This window comes from Trichoplax adhaerens, genomic scaffold (genome assembly GCF_000150275.1).
Source record: "Trichoplax adhaerens TRIADscaffold_2 genomic scaffold, whole genome shotgun sequence".
NCBI lineage: Eukaryota > Metazoa > Placozoa > Uniplacotomia > Trichoplacea > Trichoplacidae > Trichoplax > Trichoplax adhaerens.
Genome location: NW_002060944.1, coordinates 7,859,114 through 7,881,152, shown reverse-complemented (window position 1 = coordinate 7,881,152; position 22,039 = coordinate 7,859,114). Strand labels below are relative to the sequence as shown.

Genomic DNA, 22,039 nt, shown 5'->3' with positions numbered 1-22,039 from the left:
TACTTATAATTCCGACTTTGATAACGGATCGGATCAACAGTACGTAAGTGGAGATCAATACTAATAAGCAGCATCATCAAGATCGACATAATACTCGATAAACTACCCAAGAAAAAGGCTAATAGACACGGTGTACTCCTTAACCAATTTTCTGAATATTGGCCATAATGATTATGATAAAATTGATTGCATGAAGTTTCAGTCAATTTCTGTCACATATTCAGACTTAAAAGAACTACTGTAGAAAAAAGATGGAAATGTATTTATTTCATAGTTCAAGAATGAAACACAATTTAAATTTACGAGCATTTAAATGTATTTAATGAAGCTTGCAAGGAAGCCAATCAAGTAAGCATCATCAATAGCTGAAATCCTTCCCATATCGCCAGATAACACTAAACAAGTCATGGGATACAGCTTATGAGTCGATGTTTGTCGGGAATTATATAAGCTTACTAACGTTAAAATTTAATGATTTAATCAAAATCTTTCGACAAGAAAAACACATAGTGTAAAGCTTCACTTACAGTATAGAAACGGATCTTTTGCTGCGAGTACTAAACCTTAATATATTATTTAATATGTGATGATGCACCATTCAGAAACAGAAATTATTTACTAATGGTAATTTAAATAGCTAATATCAGCATTAAATACTCATTTAATGCAATTATACATTAATTTTTCGAACTGTATTCTTTTGATGCTGATATATTGCACTAATGGCAGAATCAGTTTAGCAATTTGAAATTTATCATCATTTCTAATCTATAGAAAGTTAGGATTTATTAGCATTTACTGAAATCTTTGTAGGTATCGGCGTGTAATTAAAATATGCAATTATTCTATCTAACCTTATGGGATTTAAACAATCTAATTCTCACAAGATAAATTGTTTAAATCAAGTGAGAATTTAAGAGAGGCTTTCATATCGAGGCTGAGAGTAGTAGAGCAATAATTATAATTACCTAGTAGTATAAATCTATTGCAAAGTGCTCTGAACTCAAATAAATTACATGAGATCCCATTCAGCTCTTAAATAATTTTAACCGATCAATTCAGAGCCACAAAACCACATGTAATCAGGTTAAGATAATTAAACAGAACATTTTTCTCATAGTAGATAAGCAATCCATTCTGCAGTACGAATCTATCTATTTAAGATACCATTTATTTCTCTATTCATGTCCAACGCCGCAAGAATGATGTTGATCATCTTCATATCTACAGTGCATCCATTCGCACAGGCTATGTGGAATACTATAGCTAGATCAACTATTATTAATAATCAACAACGACCAATATCGGCAATTCCAAATTTTATCTGATATAAGCAACGCAATAATATCTAATATTTTGTAGTCCAAATAAATCAGATACTGCAATCAATATTTCTGATATCAGCAAAATAATAAATCTGATATTTTAAATAAACAAATTAGATACAGCAATAAATATTTTCTGATATTAGTAAGGCAATAATATCTAGCATTTTTTAACCAAACAAATCAAATACAGCTACCAATTTTATCAATTATGGGGTTTACTACTAAATAGCGCTTTAAACAATATCATAACCGTTAGGAAATATTCCACTAAAAATAGAAATGAACCCAAAGTTTAAATGATTGAAACTTTAGCCATCGACTGAACATTACTTCTTATCGTCATTACTTTATGACGTGTCTCAGATTGACCAAACTCTGTTAAGGCATTCATTCGTTTTGAACTATTACAATTATTCTGGACTCTATTTTCACCGGAATAACCATGATTAGTAGCAAGAGTTCGATTAGGGCTAGTATCTCGAACTGAAGCAGACGATCTACTACGTTGGCGAACTGTGACTGGTTTATCAATTTGAGCATTTCGGCAAAAACATGGAGTAGTAAAATAATTACAACTATACAAGAACGGATTTAGGGCAGAATTAATTGGTAATGCAAGTATGATTACAAATTTTAGCTCAAAGATATCGATGGTATTAGTACACATGACTTTGAACATGATAAAATAGTAAGGCAGCCATGAAATTAAATCAGTTAATAATATGATGGATAGTTTTCTCGCTAATTTTCGGTCTGCTGATGCTGATGTACGTTGTACTGAAATACTACTTCGATATGCTTTTATAAAGACTAAATAGTATAATACACAAATTGTTAGCCATATACCAGCAGTTAAAAATGTAATAATTAAAATCCATGTTTTAAAATAAGTATTATCTACATTGCTTGGCATACAAATGCTGCTATATTTATAAACTCGATCATTACCAGCAGCATTAGCACTTGTAATAGTAGGTATTCCGACATACAATAGACATGACAACCAGAATAGAATAATTGTAGTTCTAAAACTGTTATACTTATAATTCCGACTTTGATAACGGATCGGATCAACAGTACGTAAGTGGAGATCAATACTAATAAGCAGCATCATCAAGATCGACATAATACTCGATAAACTACCCAAGAAAAAGGCTAATAGACACGGTGTACTCCTTAACCAATTTTCTGAATATTGGCCATAATGATTATGATAAAATTGATCAGCGATCGCAATTATAAACAAATAGATGGACATTAAAAAATCGGCTACAGTTAAATTAAATAACAATAGGCGAAATACTTGCTTCGGTCGACCCTTACATGAATTTTTCCAATGAAAGCAGAATACTAATATATTACCAATAAATGCTACGCCACCTACAATCCAGATATAAAGTCGTAGGGATAGATGAGATAATAAATGCTGACAACTTGATAATAATTCAATAGCTATAGGTTGACATGTTGTTACTTTAGCCGGAACCATACAGCAAAAATAGTCGCGTGTTGTTAGGCTATACTCCAACAGTAATAATATTAAAAGATTTAGTTAGCATTGTAAGCAACAATTATATGTAAAAGCTATTTGCAGTAATATAATAGTCTCGAATAGATCAGATAAAGCCATTAGTCTTGCATAAAAGTGCAAGTTATCATGTTACTGAAAAACCTTACATGTGCATTCCGTAGCTATTGTTTCCTTGTTAAAATTAACTGTTATATCCAAAATACTGATTGTTGTCTTACAATGGAATTATTAATCGACAACAATCTGGTATTTAATCAATCGATATTGTTTACTGTTAAAGAAAATAAGGCTAGCTCCAATAACTAAGAGTGGCTTATAACTAGTGCTAAGGCAGTTAAGTAATTGTTAAAGGATGACTGCAAATAATGAGTCCTATGCTGATAGCTAACAAAATCATAAAGAGTAAGTGCAGTGATCATTGTACGTTTCAATACATGGATTTACAATCGACATATTAGCTATAATCTAGTTATTGAAGTTCATTGCACCAGCAAGATAGAGATTACTATATAAGCAAAACTGGAAAAATAATGAGAATTAATTTGAACTGTACAATTAAAATAGATATCGATATCAATAGATTTGTAATCTACAAATTAACTAGAATCTCGTTCGTTGACGTTTATTGCTCTAGCAAGATAGAGATTGCTATATGTATAAAACTGTTAAAATAAAGAGAACCAATTTAAACTGTATAATAAAATAGACATCTAAACTAATAGATTTATAATCTACAAGTTTACTGTAATCTACTTCATTGACGGTCATTGCAAGATATGGTTTATTATATATAAAAATTGCAAAAATAAGGCGAATGAATCTATTTATACACTATTAAAATAGATTGTATGTAAAAATTGCAATAAAAATAAGTAGATTCGATCTATTCTGTAACATTAAAATAGATATCTATAGTTTAATATAATTCTATAACAATTACCCAGAATTAAACTTACATGGTGGACAATTTTAGAGGCCCATAAAGAGACTGTCCATCGACTGATGTCAGTGGATTGTCTTTCAGTGATCTATCCGTATAGAATTAACATTTCAAAAATCTATTCACATTTAAATCAATTCTTAGGCCAGCACTTACAGAAGTCGAAGATTTGATAACCTTTGCAAACACCTTGAATCTAATACCTTGATGTTTGATCGATCAACATAGCTATTCACAACATATAATATTTAATATATTAGATAGAAAAATACAAACTTTTCGTATTCTATGCTTATGGATATAAAAAATACAGAATAATTAGTTATGCATCAAAGCAAAAATGCATCATATCTGTGTGTATTCAGAAAATGAACTAGGTTTATTATTCAAAAATAAAGCTTTCAAAATTAAAGTGAAATTAAATTGTATCGATATCAAGTTTTACATCATTTCCAACATCGGAGCAAACTTCTGCCAATTATTATTGCAAAAATTTAAGATGGCGTTATCAGATATATTTCTGAAGTGAAATGAGAAACGCTATCAATATTACACCCTTCAGCGTGAGCCTTGCAATGCAAAAATATATTAGCTGCAGACTTGAAATATTATTAATAAAGGAAAATATTCAAAAATACTATTAGCCAAATAATTAAAGCAGTAAAATGTTTTTACCCCTAATTTAGTCTTTATCATCCTTTTTATAAACTTACAATAGCTGTAATTTTAAGAAGCGAACATTCTGCCTATTTGTGATAGTTTTCAACTTATTACCGGAGAGTTGGCTATAATGCAATTAAAACAGTAATTCATATAGAACTCTAAACGTAAAATAATAGCTAGAAAATGATGCCACCAACTCGTTAATTGCTCCATGTAAGCTAAAGGTAGAGCTTACAGTCGCTATTTTAACTATTACAATCTTTTTTTCGACTCATAGTTCTCGCATATTATTATCACTTCCATAAAAAATATCTTCGACATCAAATTCCGTAAGTTGATTATCATTCAAATACCTAAATTATACAATTCGCATTTGCTACAAATTAATGCTTGCTTTTTTTATGCTATAATAGAATTTAAGATTGTAAAGATTCCAAATTGTTGCTCTAGCCAGATATCTAGAACTTAAATAGATGTTTACTGTGAACTGCAATTTTACTACGGTAGACTTCTGTTGCATTGCTTCATAGGTCGAATAATCAAATCAAAGTAGCGTTATGTAAGTGCACCTTAGATGAGTAATTGCATCGATATTTTTATCTGTATTGATTTTTATAATAGCTCTAATATATGTTTGAAACGTAACTTAGTATTGGGATTGTAAACTATTAGCCATATTTAGTACGATATACGATAGCGTAACTTTCTATATTTATATTAAGATAGATTTAGTAGCTCAAAGCTATAAACTGTATTGCAAGATTCTACGCTAGAGCACAGATAAGCACATGCAGTAGAGTGCCGCGTTACTATTAAAGTTAGAGGCAAAAATAGAAATATAATTCATATATCAGGATATTGTTAGTTTACTATACTCTGAATGGTAGAAACATTATCTACGCAAATACTGCAGGCATTTCTAAATTGGATTGCCAATAGTCCTCTGTAAAATGTTATTTCTAATAGTAATCTGAATATATGTAAAATATGGTAAAATGTTGCTATATTTATTGTAACTTTTACCAATTTGAAAGTATATAGAGGCGTCGTCAAGTATTTGTCACTATATAATAGTACATATATAGTAATTCCTAATCTTACCGGCTAAAATTTTTTTAAATCAAGTATTATTTACTCTATCATATAATTATTTCAATCACTTGTTGATTTCTACTTACAAGGCATAAATATAGCCTTCTAGAGATCGTAAACCGTCGCCTGGAAGTTGCCGTAATTTTAAACCACTTAAACCTCTGTAAGTGAGAGTGTATTCGTAAGTATTTGCTACCGTAATTTTATTATATATTCTAGAAATTCTGTGACTCTTTGTAGAAAGTCTAATAAAGATAACTTACAAATACGTAGACCAGCAACGAGACATGTATAATAATATACTTTCTCTTCCAATCCTTCTGAAGTAACGACAAATGTAAAGAGGAAAGATGTTGCCAATCAGGTTTTTTACTTCATCTGCTGGTAAATTGTTATAACTAATGTCTCTAAAACAAAATTGATATCAATAGTTATAAATAAGAAATTATAGAATGAAAAATTGAGATATCAATAAGACTTTGTATAACTAGAAATTTTAAAAATCTATCAATCAAATAGAGTCGCCTACAATCCGATCTCTTTTTTGAAAAAACCATTACGATAAGCCTGCCATAAGTGAGTAAATCCATTTCCACTGATCCCACTACGAAATAAGATTTTCATAATGTAATTATTATCAATTTTGATACCATCTAATTTTAAGAGGGAATTAAATCAATAAAATATTTAATTTTAAGATTGAATCAACGATATATCTCCAATATCCATATTACAAAATCGAGATTTGAAAGGAGAAAATTAAGCACGCTATGAGCCTGCTGTCAGGCCTGTCCTCTCTAACCTTTGCTTATCATACGATCTTACATTACAGTATAGAAATTATGTAACGTCATGGATAAACCGTTATAACTATAATATTGCATAAGTTATCATATCATAACCATGTACAAGTTGCTACAGAAAAGTTATACCGTAATAATTTCATAAACAAGTTCATGACATAAACCATTTTTAAATTAACAGGAAAATAGGTTTAATCTTACAGCCGAGTCAGTTGTAAATCGCGGCGGAATATGCGATAGGCGAATTCAGGAATATTTTGAGCCAGATTGTTAAATCCAATATCCCTGGAATTTAGAAAATATGCTTTAAAATAACAAATTATAGATATGAACCACTAAGATATTAATCGTAGCACAAATGTGAAATATTTTTAGATAATTCATTCTTCTGAAAATTAAATATGCAACATCATTTTATACATGTAAGCCCATGAAACTTACAGCGAACCCAACAGATTTTCAAAAAGTGAATAGCATTGGTCTGATATGAATGTAATATCATTATATGTCAGGTACCTTAACCAGAAAAAATGGTATGCCCGCAAAATGTTAATAAAATGGAGAAATTTATTGCCAATCTACATAGTCCTTTAACATATTATCACAAAAATATATTTATGTCATTTTTACATAGCCTTTAGAGAAATTCGACGTATTTGATGATAATAACGATTGCAGATTAATGATTTTACTCTATTGTGGGTTATGGAGCTAATTTAGAAATAAGGAAAAAATAGTTTAGACAAAAATAAATTAAATATAAGAGTGGAATAAGACACAAATAAAATGAGAGACCTATACTCTAACTAATACCGTCACTTACAAAGTTTGAAGTTTGTAAAGCTGATTAAAAATTGTATCCATTAAGCTTGAAATATTGTTATAATCCAAATAGCTATAAAGATAAATAAAGTAAAAAATTTTATAATAAAGTAAATCTAGGATTGAAAAACGCGAAACAAGGTTACCATCGACTGGTCGATAAACTTACATTGCCGTTAAACTAAGAACAGTCTTAAAATCTCGGCCATGTAATTCATTTATCTGATTTTCCCTTAGCGATCTGCGAGTGAAAAAATCAATTTACTCCAGCTATAACGGACGATTGACCTAGATCATTGCTAACATTAACTGTAAATTTCTTAAACTAATAGAACGTAGAAATGTCAAGTCCGATATTTGATTATGGTCCAGGTATCTTTAAAATAGAAATAAGAAGACTGATTAGACTAGACAGAAAAGTAGAGTCTAAATACTATTGTCTATTACAGTAAATTGTTAGATACTTTGGAAAGCGAAATTTTAAACATTTTATGGTATATATCTAGATCATGTATAAGCAAGACAATTACAGGCGTTGAAGTTGATCTAGTCCGTCAAAAGCATTCTCTTCGATGATGTTGATCTTATTTGATGAGAGATCTCTATTATGCAAGAATTACAATAAATAACGCAAAATCTATATCAAAATGATTTTAGTATGGCCTACATTATTCTATTAAGGGAACAATCCAACTAAAAGATCCATTGATATCAAAATTATCTTACGATTACAATCATAACTATAGATTTCGTATCTAGAATAATGAAAAATGTCCAAATTTTTTATATCTGTGATAGTTGGTGCCACAAAAGAGAAATATATAAAAGTCTCAGGATGGCACAATAAATTGAATAAAAATGAATGGAATGATACTAGCTTGAACTTAAATAGTGCTCACGAATCATAAATTATATGCATGACTTTTCAAGACACTACATTATTTATACAGGATTAGTACTTCCTTAAAATCAATATCGCAGACCAAGAAATGGGCTAAGCTACAACATATTAAGCTATTCATACCCGAAAAATATCTTGCTGAAATTAGCATATTGGGTAAATTAAATAGATTTAAAATGCTAAATGCACAGAACACAAAATATTCACGTTAATACTTGCTGATAACAATCTCTGATGAGTAGTTATAGCTCAATTACTGGCAGTAAGATCCATAGAAATAAATAATTTAAGATTTAAGGAATAGCATGGTCCAAAAAAATGGGTGCGAAAGTAATTCCAGCAGTATTTTATTAAGACAAAAATAAACTAGATTTGATGACCAAAAATAACGTAGCAAGTATAGAAGATCTTTCAAACTTACAGATTAGTAAGGTTTCTCAGCGATTTGAATAAGCCAGATTCTAATTTTGTTATAAAGTTTTGTTGCACAGATCTTTAAGGTGAAATTATCGATGGATTAGTTTATTTTTATTTATTTATCTAAAATGTATCGCAAAGAAATCATAATGCTGGAGATTTATGAAAACTAAACAAATGCTGTGCAAACTATAGTAAATTCTATAAATCACCATTCTTTATCAATATAAAATATATGGCTATTTATTAAAGTTGTTAAGTGAAAGAATCATTAATTAACTCACAGTTTTTGCAATTTTTTCAAATCGTCCAGAATAATTTTGTCAAGGCGATCAATATTATTATTGATTAACGTCCTGTATAAGACAAAGTAAAAAGCGTGTTAGGAAAGACGGCCCTGTATCTTGACTACGAGTAAAATTTAGAGCAATGCACTATAATATCATGCACATTAAAAAAATTCAAAGATAGAGAGATGGGTGTCACAAACCAGCTTAGTGACAAGGATAACGTAAAATAAATCTCTAAATTACTATAGTCTCCGGGATTCAGTATCCCTTTACTATCGCACAAGAATTAAGACGCCTTTGATTCTACGTTAAACTCAACTAGACAATTGAGAACTACTTTATTCAAATATCTGACGGGCTTATATACCCATCTACAGCAGCTAACATTCATGAGTCCTCTTATAAAAATACTTAGGTGAGAACATCTACTAACTAATTTTTCACAGTCGGACTACAATATGTCCATTCACAGAATCATTTCAGTGCACATTGCAACACAGCATTAAATTTACTGTAACACATTTATAATTAGAGTAATTCCTATTGTAAGTAACTAGTTGTAATATAATATCACTATATTATATTAACCAAATTTAGATGGCTATTTCTTCATGGTAGTTCGTACCGTGACATTAAGATACAAAGTTGACTTACAGACTTATCAAACTTGAAGCATTCTTCAAAAATCGGATAGAATCAAGAAGATTACTACCAATTTGTCTGAAAAGCATCAAAAAGAGTAAAAGTATAAATTATATTTAGTACATCATCAACACCTACGTACTATTTTCTTTAAAATACTCGTAGCTGCGAATCTAACAATATTTCCATTAAACTTACAAGTAATTTAATTCACTTAATGAACTTAATGTATCTTCATGAAAAAAAACAAGGCGATTCGTTGATAAATTGCTATATGAGATAGATGTATTAGCTCTTCCTATCACTGGCATTCGACAAACAGCTAAATTTAAGTATTTTTTCCAACTTACATATCTGTGATATATTTCTGACTTGTTAACCTTTGAAAAAATCCAACTGGAATATTTGTTATTTTGTTTCCTCTTAGATCACTGACAAATGAAACTATCTTAAATTTAGGTGCAACAAATGGCGTTAATCCTAGCTTCTATGAGAATTTATAAGCTTACAACAATTTTAATGAACTTAAACTTGATAAACGGTCCGCTGAAAGCAAAGATATCCTATCATAGGATAAATTTCTAGATGACATAAAATAAGCAGTGTGTTAAAATAATATAAAATCTACTTTTATAGTAACAGATTAAATTCATATATTCATAGAATAATTCCTTTTATAGAAGATAATTTTATGCAAGTAAATACATGGAATCCTTGTATCAAAATAATCTGATTGTTACGCTACCTTGTTCCACCGTGCTACGCTCATCTACTAATACTAAAGTAACCACGTAATTTCTGTTGATCTGGTTACAGACCACGAATTACATGATAATAATTAAGCAAAGTCTGCGCTATATTAATAAATACTATTCAAGGAACCAGCAATTTAGCTGGCTAGAAATAATAAAAAGAATTTACTTATATCAATAAATGTAGCCTTACAGCCTTTCTATCTGATCTTGCCCATGAAATTGCGGTAAATGATGAAGATAATTATATGATAAATCCCTGCAATATAAAAATACATACAGTACGTATATATAAGGTTTACCAATCTCAAAAGAGATTTAATATGATTGATAGTCAATTTCTTTATTCTCTTCAAATAAATAAGCAACATTTCTACGGTAGAAATCTATTTACTTAAGAGGTATGATTACTCTTAAGTTAATAGTCCAACATCGCAAGGTGTTGGATATCTTCACAATTACAGCACATCTATTCTTATAGGTCACAAACCATATTCAGATATTCGAAAATAATCGAAAATCAGCAATGACTAATTTTAGAACTAGGATTATTTCTAATATTAGCAACACGATAACATCTAATAATTTTAATTCAGTTATATCAAATATAGTGATCAACTTAATCAAGTATGGGTGCATCACTACGATTAGGTAATATATCATCCAAACAAACTTCAAATACACTTCTTTAAAGCGATACATCAATTACATATACAGTATATTAGAAGTAAAACAGAAAACTTAAGTTAAATATATTAAATTTTTTCAATATTTAAGTATGGAATTCATACAGCTCATGACATTTCAAGGAAATATTCATCGGCTGACGGTAGTGATTGCTAATCTTACTCCTGGATAACGATCTAATATTGTAAAAGCAGAAGACATTAAATAACAAAGTTCTATATTCCAGCATAATTAAAGCCTGTTATTTCTTGTTTAGGGCTATAGTAGAACAGAATTATAAGTATCATTAAGGCTTAGATTTAAATTAAAAGTAGCAGATGTAATTCTATCTTAACCTACATGTTTTTAATGATACTATTTTGAGATGATAATATACTATCATAACTGGATATTAAGTTCCCATCTAATGCACTAAATATGAGGAAATGAGATTAAAATTAGTTGTTGACTTTTGTAATAAACTTTAAGACATATCTGTAATACCTGTCAGTTGACATTATACTTTGATGTAATAAGAAAGAATAAAACAAATATACTTTAGCATCATTTATTTATTAACACTTACATCATCTCTAACTGATATAATTTGTCTATCACAATTTGTCCCGAGATTCTAATCTCATTATTTCTTAAATACCTTTCAAAAGTAATAGAATATTGTAAACCTTTAACTCCAGTACTTGTACGATAATTTCAATTTAGATATTTTGATTTTCGTACAGCTAAGTACGCGCTTACAATTGACGTAATTTTGGTAAATGTAAATTTTGAATAAAGTTAGATTGTTTTAGCCTATTTTCGTCCAAATACCTAGTTATTATATCACATTTTAATGGAAATTAAAGTGAGAGAAGATTGGTACCTTATCAAATTAGCAGTATCAAAGGAATGATGTTACAGAATAAATTATGCTGCTAACTGTAAGCAATAGCAAAGTTACTCAACAATTATTACATTGCCAGTAAATATTTTTATAATACTTACAAGGTACTTAGAGCAATTAAACCATTCATTGCAGCGGAGGAGAGATTAGTAAGTCTGTTATTCGCCAAATTTCTAAGCAATAAATATATACCTATTAAACTTGAATTCTATTCGATAGTTAAGACAATAAACTTTATATCTCGTATTAGTTTTAAATGCAATCGCTCGATATTAAGTATCCCACAAATAAAATGTAACAATTTAATACTTACAACATATCAAGATTAATTAGGGAACTTAAGCTGTCATTATCCAGATAGCTTATTTGATTGTCAGATAATTGCCTAAATTAGCAAATTAGGAATAAATTACTTATAAATAACTAATTTAATCTTAAACAGCTCATCATTATTGCAGTCTATATTCTCGTAAATATTAAGTACCGTTAATAAATGTTCGTATAACTAATACATATCTTTTAAGAATTTGAGTAACAAACGGAAATAGACACTAATACGAATGAAAATATCTATCCAATCTCATTTATATCTAATCTCATTTATATCTAATTTCATTTAATTTTGACTTAAGAAAATGATTATTCTAATAATACTTACAAGATTTGTAAATTGCTTAAATATGACAGCATACCACTATTAATAAATGCCAAATTATTTCCCTGCAGCCATCTAAATTTCAATGTACATATTAATTTACAAAAAGACATATCTCGAAATATAAGACGAAAATACTTCAAAATCTTAAGAGCTTACAATTCTCTTAATCTAATTAATCCCTTAAATGCTCCAACTGCAATATTGTCGATGGCATTATTATCTAAGAATCTTTCAAGTATTACGCTAAGATTAGAGATTCAACACGGTTTTAATCAGTACCGAACGGATGCATCGTTTAATTCAAAAATATGAAAGCCACAAAATAACCTTTCGTAAACAAACTCTTATCATGCTTTTTATAGATTAAACGATTTGGTTCTAGAAATACTTGTAAATTTATTTTAATAATTTAGACCTGCTGATCAAGATGCTAACAGTGCGCCTTCCTCGAGGCGAACGATCCTAAAAACTGATTGGTAAATCCTTGGTACTGCTGTCATATACTCATGCTCTAAGTATCTAGCTTATTAACTCTGAAAGGAATATAGCACAGTAAAGAATGCCGCCAAATTTTATTAAGATTGTATGAAATAAGTACTCGTAAAACAGCTAAGCGTCAATATCTTGCCTATCTTTCTGCTTGCAAAAAATTTCATAAAGAGTTAAGTTAAGGCCGAAAATATAATTGCAAAGGCGAATTTATCTTATGATAGACTAAGATACATATATGTAGCTCGATCAGTAATTTTTCTGTCTAACGATACAATTTAATATTCACTTCGCAATAGCAAAGGAAATATTGAATCGAGAAAATGATAACTGTGATTGTAATATAGATATACTTACAATGTCTTTAATTTGGATAAATTGGAAAAAGTTTGACTTTCAATCTTGTTAACATTATTACTTGACAGATCTCTATCATGAATCATATTGTGAGGTAATGTTCTCAATACATTTGTATTTAATCAAGAAATTTAATTATTTCTGTGATTGAAAATTTTTTGTTTAAACTGAAATGAACGAACATCTTTTTAAAAGCTAAATCATATAAAATCTTACATAGTTTCAATATTAATCAAGCCAGTAAATGCATTACGTTCAATAACTTCAATGAGATTGCTGGATAATTCACTGTTAATATAAAATGATGCTCAATAGCTGATTGACAATAGTTCGAGTTTTTAATCTAATATCACATATATCTTTACAATTTTAAAGCAATATTTTTGTTAGATATTATTCTATGATATTATTTAGATTTATCCGTACAATAAACTTACAGTTTTACTAGTGAAATGAACGTGGAAAAAGTTCTATTAACCAATTTAAGGATTCGATTAGAGGATAACTTCCTGAATTTCAAAATAAAAGAGCCAATTAATTAGGGCAATATTCTACTTTGAAACACACATATTTACTTTAAAATCTGTTAATTACGGTGAATGTAAAATTTATAGAGATCAAATATAAACGTATAAGAAATGAAAACAGTGTTCTACATTCGAAATGCGACGGTCTAACAATATAATTTCCCCAGAATGACATTCGATAATGAAATCATTATTAAATTATTTTTAAGCTATAAAATTAAAATTATATTATTAATCTTTGATATGTGTCTGTTATGCTGATTCCTAAGAATTAAACTATCTGTCTATGCTACGTGGAATTCTTCTGTCTAAGCATGTATTAATAATACATCTAGCAATAGGTAAATAAAGTAACGAAAAATTTAAAAATATAGCATTCATATGTAGCATAGCTTTTGCTGCTAAAACAATTCTGGTTGACTTTCAATAAATATAAGCATTGATAACATATTGCTAAACAGTTATTACTATTTAGAACAAATCATACAACTGTCTAAGGCCGGTTAGACCAGTAAAGATTTTCATATCAATACTTTTGATATTGTTTCTGTCCAATAACCTAAATTGTGACCAGAGAAATAAAGGTCCGACTTGATTTAAATACTTATCTTTAAATCATGATAAGGTAATATAATGAATAATATGTACTAACGAATAGCTATTAATAATATTATTCGATTTCGTTAGAAGCTGGACGAGTAATTATTAGTTAGCAAGATGAAATTGTGACATTTTATGACAACTCACAAATATTTTAACTTCGCTAAGCCCCGAAAAGCTCCGTCTTGGATATATGCAATTCGATTATTATATAAATCACTATATAAACATAAAATTGTTTCGAATTTTAATTTGAACGTTAAATATTTGTAACGTCCCCTACGATTGAAATTTATTTCAATCTTTTACTTTACATAAAGATATTTCGTTTTATAACTTACATTATAGTTAGCTTTGATAAATGAGCAAAAATGGAGCTTGTTAGCTTAGTTAACTGATTATCATTTAGATATCTATTCCAATCAAAGAAAACATGTAAATTCTCTGATAAGTACCGCAAATGTTAGGTATTATCGCTTATCATGTAAAGACATGATAACACGACACTGTACGTGTAGAGAGTTATTGTAATCACAGAAGCATTCAATTTTAAAGGACGAATAAAGTTATAAAACTTATTCACATAAATGGAGATGAACATTGGCGCTATGAGCCATTACATTGTATGCCTTAGTAGTGACGATATAAAGATTCTATATGATAAAGGTTACTCTCTCAGATATGATACATATCCATTACAAATTTACAGCAAGTTTAGAATTGACAACATGTCATAGACTTAAATTTTCACTCTTGAAGGATATTCGAGAGCGAAATGTTAATGCTTCGGCCATGCTTTAGGATCGTAATCCATTTTCAACTATTTCAATAAATTTTATTTCCACCATAGGTATACTTAGCTAGTTACGCTAATAATTAGTTCGTTAACAACATTACAAGTACTATTTGAAAAAGCAACTTACATTTTACTAATTCTTGTTGAATGATTAAAAATTCCATCTGGTATTACTCTAATCTTATTCATTTGTAGGTATCTACAGTATAGAAATTATAGGAAAATGCATGATTAACAATCAATCAGGAGGGTAACAACTTCTTAAAGAGCATACCAAATTCTACTATCAAGCTATGAAATCATCAAAGAACCGCATAGCTTTTTTCTTACTTTTATTATAATTGCAATTACTTTAAAATAGCTCATGCTTATTTTATGATTCGATCCATTGCACATTTGTACTGCATAAAGAAAGCCAACTTACACTATTCTTAGGTTTGGTTTCTCACTGAATAATCCAAGAGGCAAATTTTCTATACGTGTGTACCTGATATTACTTTGAAATTATACGTAATAATTATAAAAGAAATGCACAATAAGAGTAAGAATTAATATAGTTATAATTAGAATTTAATTTATGTCAACAAGATCTAACTATCTAGCGCTTAAACAAACTTTAAATTATAATTATTTTGATTTATCAAATCATAGCGCTGATATACATAAACTCGACTAGACTTTGTAAATAAAAAACTTACACCGAAAAGAGTTTCGTTAACCGGTCCAATGCGCGATTTTCTATACCGCAGATACCATTGCAATATTCTAACGTACTAGAAACATACTTACAATTTGATGTCTAATCCTACACCATAACTTTACCGTTACTTTATGACAGCATAAAAGTACACCACATGAAAGATACGCATAAAATTTACTGGCTGCTACTCACAGTCTCTTCAAATTTCGATTCATCGAAAATGCCTTAGAAGCAATTGTAATCTTCCCTGTATTAATTGCTCCGATGTTTCTAATTATAGTAAAGTATATCGAGATTGCATAAATCTGATTCGTAATCTGCAAATTAGATCATAGTCCAAGATTTACGATATATTATCAAATATTAGAAATCAAAACTCGGTTTTAATAAACAATAATATTTATGTCATTCTTGAATAACATAGATTTAAAAAATTACGAACAAGTCAGTCAAAGTAGATAAATTGGCAAATGTTTGAGAATTGATCTGAAGAGCGGAAAAATTTCCAAATCGAATGTATCTGCAACGACAAAAAAATTATATTGACTACAGCTATTTTTATCTTCTACAAATATCAATAATACCTTTTTCTCTAGTCAAATCTGATCGAATACAGTCACGTTTAACAAAATAAAATCCAACCATATTAGTTTAACCTTAACTAAAGTAAAGTAAAAATCTACAATAAACCTACGCAAAAATTCTAGCCTTTAAAAAATACTGGTACATCTAACAAATAATCTGAAGCAATAGCAAGCATTATTTCAGCACATTATAGGTCATAGTTTAGCTAATCAATAAAATCGTTGACAACTGCATTATTTCTTGGCTTAAAATATTTTAATGTGGTTCAAATATTAATATCGCTAAGGGAACTTACAATAATTTTAAATTATTAAACTGATGTAAACTGTTTGCGTCAAATCCTGTGAAGAACTTCCCTCCAATATACCTAAATATGTAATTATACAGATTATAATGAATTCCGGAAACTCTGTTATAGAAATTAACATAATTAAACCAAGAAATAAAGCATACAAGAGCAACAATATGGCTATATGAAATACTAGCATTCATTATGACCTTAGCTACCCAGTAACCAAACTATGATTGTATAAAGTTATCGCTATTGAGTAATTTATATTTTAAATCTAAGATTTAAAAGATGAATAAACATCATTTAATGTTGCATCATTGAGAATGATGTAAGACATTTATTATTAATTTTAAAAAGTTCCGGAAGTAAGATAAGATTTGTCATTTCTACATTAAAAACTTTCAGATGCACGTATATTATATATACATAGCTTTATTGATGAAGCTGCATTAAATCAATAGAAAGGTGATGAAGCGAATGAAAATAAAAATATAAGGATCTTTTCGTAATTACTGATCCAATTGATGTTAGATATAATGATCTTCAACAGATTGGAAATTAAGACTAATCTGCTATAGCCTTAGATTAAGATAAGCGATTCTTCTAGAGAAGGATCAATCAAAATTTAATTATGATTTGAGAGCATGTATATATAGATACAAAAATATTGACTATCTCGTTGATCGGCTAAGACTTCTATAGTAGTAATCATATCACATTTATAGATTCTTTAGATAGACAGGAAAGATATACAAACATAAAAAACAATTATCGGTACCATATTTGCTCAGATTATAACTTTAAAATTTAGTAAATCAATTTAAATATCACCGTCATCAAGACCGCAGCTAAAATTGTGGCTAAAATACATTCAATTTTTTATCTATTCAACTTACAAATAATTCAAGTTCGGAACTGTATCCATTGATCCTTGACGAAGTTGCACCATGAAATTATCGTGCAATTTTCTAATTTACAAATATACAATAGACTGTAAATTAAGATAGTAATGAAATGAAAACTGTTTAATTGTTATTGTAAACAGAAGTGATGACTTAATTGAAGATAGAAATGTCATATAACTGCATAAATAAATAAAGTTATTTCCAGTATGATTATCCACTATCACAAATCAAAAAAACAGCAATACAAGAATATCTTCAAAATTAAACTATTTTTCACCAACTTACAAGTTTTGAAGAGTATTGTTTTTACTGAATGCTTCAGATGTAAAACTTCGCATAAAATTACGTTTTAAGTTCCTATTAAATCAATTAATATCGGTATGAATACTGATCAGTAAAAGGTAAAAATTTAGGTATTACGGATATCTCTTAATTGATTTCAATAGATAAAATTAGCTATTGGATAATTTTTTGAAGATATGTTCTGAAAAAGTTTAAGGAAAAGAATATCAATAATTGTACTCCTACAAAATATCGACGGAGTTCTGGTTACGAAATAAGCTCATGATCAAATATTCTGAGCTTTCTAACGTTATCTAATATAATAACATTCCTATTACAGTATTATGCTACTATGGTGATCAATAGTCATTACCGCGTTCGAATAATTTTGTTAGTTTAGCCCCGTTCAGGTAATTTCTAGTTTGTATAAGTTTTTTTATTAAATATAGTACTTACTGCTGATAGCAGTCTCTCAAATGAACATTATGTAGTCTACGCATACTATATTTAGTCATAAGATATTTACGTTGTAACCATGGAATTGTTTCTAAAACTATTAATAGCTATGCTATTCAAAAACGACATTGAAAGATTTAACGTACTTTATTACAAAATTAATTTGTAGTACTCGCCTACCGAATATTAAGAACTGTAATTAGAACGTATATACCTAAATACTTAACATAATCAAAATCAGTGTAACTATTTGGCGGTTGCAGTAAAGTCTTAGCTTTGCGGCAACAATGTAATTGCTTTGACAGCTACGTTTTAATTGTAGTCAACATAACTATTTTTATGAAAACTAATATGAGATCCTTATTATACAATACCCGAAGTAGATGATGTGTGAAAGAATTTGGCAATTTAATAAAAAATTGTACTTAGCTCTGGATATGATTACTGAGTATCTTCGAGCTATAAATCCTATTCTAAGTTTATCATGATATTTTTTATACGTACAAATAGAACATTTTATTATTGTAATAAAATGTTTTGGGTTGAATTTCTGCAATCCGGTTATAACTTAAGTTTCTATACGTTATATTCAAAAAATAAGAATATAAAAATAATATAATGTAAATACGCGTACGTATGGAAAATTGAAGAGCTATAGAAATTGAAGTTTGGCCAAATACTTAACAGCACACGTAAACTTTTCAGTCGGCTAAATGTATCGACAAAGATTTGAGTGATTAAATTATCCATTAAAATTCTATAAATTTAGATCACATCATTGTCAGTTATTAATATAGATTCGCGAAAATTTTTCATCACAGATCTATGAAATATTGATCTATTTCATATAAAATGGTCCATTGTTGTCCGTTGTCAACGATACGAACATATCTCAATTAAATATTAGCTTTTTAAATAAACACAATATTGAGCTGTAACTACTAATCCTTACTATTTATTATATATGATAAAGTAAATCCGAGAGATATTCAATAACAAATTAAACATGTAGTAACAAGTTTAACTTACAAATTCCATACATTCTTTAGTCCAGTCAACATTTCTTGCGATAAGACGCTAATTCTATTCCCAGTTAAATCGCTAGTGTAAATAAAAATATAATTTTTCTACTCAAATTTTATCAACTTAATAAGACAATAATTCTAGCAATTTAATAATCGTATTATCATAACGAAAGGATTAAATAGATTAATTAGCTAAAAATGAAGTAAATTTAATACATAAACTGAATAAATAACTTACAGTTCAGATAATCCTTCTAAACCAATGAAAGAATTATTTTCAATAGATTGAATCTTATTAAATCTTAAGTTTCTATTTCAGAAGATACATCAAAAGCATTAGAGCTGTCACCGATCATGAAATACTGTCACTTATCGATAAAAGGCAAAAATTACAGCTTTCTCAGTCCGTGATAGGATAAAAAACTTCCATTTATTAATTTCTCTATTCCTGTCCTTTTAATCTTTCTAATTATGTTATATTATAGATAAAATAAAAGTGATATTTGTAAGTCATGAATTGCAAAATAGTATAATAATTTTTTCAAAGTATTGATTAGTATAACTCTGCTTCTATTCCTTATTCCTCACAAAGTTGTAAATTTAGATTGATTTCGTTCTAAGATAGTTGGTATTTCATGCATTTCAGAGCCAAGGCATTGCATGATTTCCTTTTGGCAAGTACAATGTACAGCACAATCAAATGTTTTACTCTGCGTACCTAAAAAATAAAGTATTTGAAAAGTATTTATTAGAGGTTAATTTGAATTACTATTAACGGCCTTTGAACTTTAAATTATGATGGCGAAAAATCAAATATTTAAGAGGCATTGTTGTCGTTCTATAGAACTCAAATTGACAGGTTTAAAAAATATATTCTGTTTCAGCTACAAAAATGAGTCTCTACTGAAATGATTCATACGAATCAAACTATGATAGATAATTACACATAATAAACTAAGGATAAAGAAATTGGCCTATCACCTAAAGAGATCTCCTTTAATCCACTCCATCAAGTATATTTTATCATTTAATTAATCAAAGTTCCCGTAATCATTATTAAAATCGACTGTAATATTAAGATGTCACGGTACGAACTACCGTGAAGAAATAGCCATCTAAATTTGGTTAATATAATATAGTGATATTATATTACAACTAGTTACTTACAATAGGAATTACTCTAATTATAAATGTGTTATAGTAAATTTAATGCTGTGCTGTAATGTGCACTGAAATGATTCTGTGAATGGACATATTGTAGTCCGACTGTGAAAAACTAGTTAGTAGATGTTCTCACCTAAGTATTTTTATAAGATAACTCGTGAATGTTAGCTGCTGTAGATGGGTATATAAGCCCGTCAGATATTTGAATAAAGTAGTTCTCAATTGTCTAGTTGAGTTTAACGTAGAATCAAAGGCGTCTAAATTCTTGTGAGGTAGTTAAGGGATACTGAATCCCGGAGACTATAGTAATTTAGAGATTTATTTTGCGTTATCCTTGTCACGAAGCTGGTTTGTGACATAAGATTATATTTAATGTTATACGTAGCACGAAAATAATTTGTAATATCGAATATCATAGACAGAAATAAATAACAATTTACCCATTTCACTGTCAGCTATTTTGCTTACGATATTTACCGTTGTCAAAATTTGATATTAGCTATACCGTAGCAATACTTAGTAAATTACTGGATAGTATGAAGTATTTATGCAGTTTAAAATTGAATTAAAATATTCCATTTCAAGTCAACGCTATATAAATGAATCTATTCTAGGGTGAATTTAATAAATCAGAGACTTTAAAAGCAATAGCACGGCCATAAAATTTTTCCTTTACCGTAGTTGCAAAGAGAGCAAAGTAAAATATACCAACAAAGTAGAATGATGTGTTTTATCTCCATGTTGATTTTATTGGTAGCTCCGTTAAGGAAACGTTGACCAAGTAGAAACGTTGAGATAATAAGTTACTTCACGAAAATGAACTTTTTGTAACCACTATAACAGAATGATCTTCTATCAAGGAGTTTTAAAATCCGAATATATGATCAGTTAAAAGAAATTTTTATGTCCTTGCGAAAGATTGTAATTTGATGCACTCTCAAGTTGCCCACTTTAAGTCAATTGATGGCTAATCGTAATTTCTGAACTCTCGTTGCTAGGTATGCTTATAATAGAAATATTAAACCGAATCAATCTTTAATTAAGCCAACCTACTATGAAAACTAGCTCTTGATATAAATTGAAAATTTTCAAAGATGTTCCTTCAAAACATGAGCGGATGTCAAAAGTTATTTGAAGCAAATCTGATCAATATATACTGTTTAATAATTAATAAGAAGGAAATTTAGGTTATTTGACACGACAATTGTCTCTATCACTTTTTCCAATTAATCTTCGAAGTATGCCGTCGAAAGGATATCAAGATGGCTAGTAGAGCATTCAATTCTAGTGTGGCAGACCCAGCATTGGACGTTCTCTGATTGAGCTTAGAAAAATTGAAAGAAAACAATATTTTTGAACGTCATCATTTTCTGTCAAAAGAATCAATACTGCCGTAAATTGTATTTAGCTTTGCAGTAGAGCTGTATCCTTATCTCGTAAGATTACTTTTGG

General features: G+C 28.9%; 2 protein-coding genes across 2 annotated transcripts; both read right to left on the bottom strand.

Annotated features, from left to right (window-relative positions):
• Positions 1-1,288: 1,288 nt before the first annotated feature.
• On the bottom strand, positions 1,289-2,817 carry TRIADDRAFT_53794 (uncharacterized protein; the record flags this gene model as incomplete). The annotated part of the gene is made up of 2 exons (XM_002109567.1): positions 1,289-1,348; positions 1,675-2,817. 2 exons carry the CDS (start codon positions 2,815-2,817, stop codon positions 1,289-1,291), a joined length of 1,203 nt encoding a protein of 400 aa, XP_002109603.1.
• Positions 2,818-4,240: 1,423 nt separating this feature from the next.
• On the bottom strand, positions 4,241-21,327 carry TRIADDRAFT_53793 (uncharacterized protein; the record flags this gene model as incomplete). The annotated part of the gene is made up of 30 exons (XM_002109566.1): positions 4,241-4,319; positions 4,513-4,584; positions 5,564-5,566; positions 5,641-5,715; positions 5,818-5,961; positions 6,084-6,158; positions 6,559-6,642; positions 7,181-7,252; positions 7,349-7,420; positions 8,782-8,853; positions 9,442-9,507; positions 10,375-10,440; positions 11,434-11,505; positions 11,607-11,678; positions 11,853-11,924; positions 12,065-12,136; positions 12,410-12,481; positions 12,566-12,652; positions 13,472-13,543; positions 13,693-13,764; positions 14,724-14,795; positions 15,306-15,377; positions 15,603-15,665; positions 16,759-16,830; positions 17,652-17,723; positions 17,946-18,017; positions 19,428-19,499; positions 19,662-19,733; positions 20,012-20,141; positions 21,264-21,327. The coding sequence occupies 30 exons, from the start codon at positions 21,325-21,327 to the stop codon at positions 4,241-4,243; spliced, it is 2,232 nt and encodes a 743-aa protein (XP_002109602.1).
• Positions 21,328-22,039: the final 712 nt, after the last annotated feature.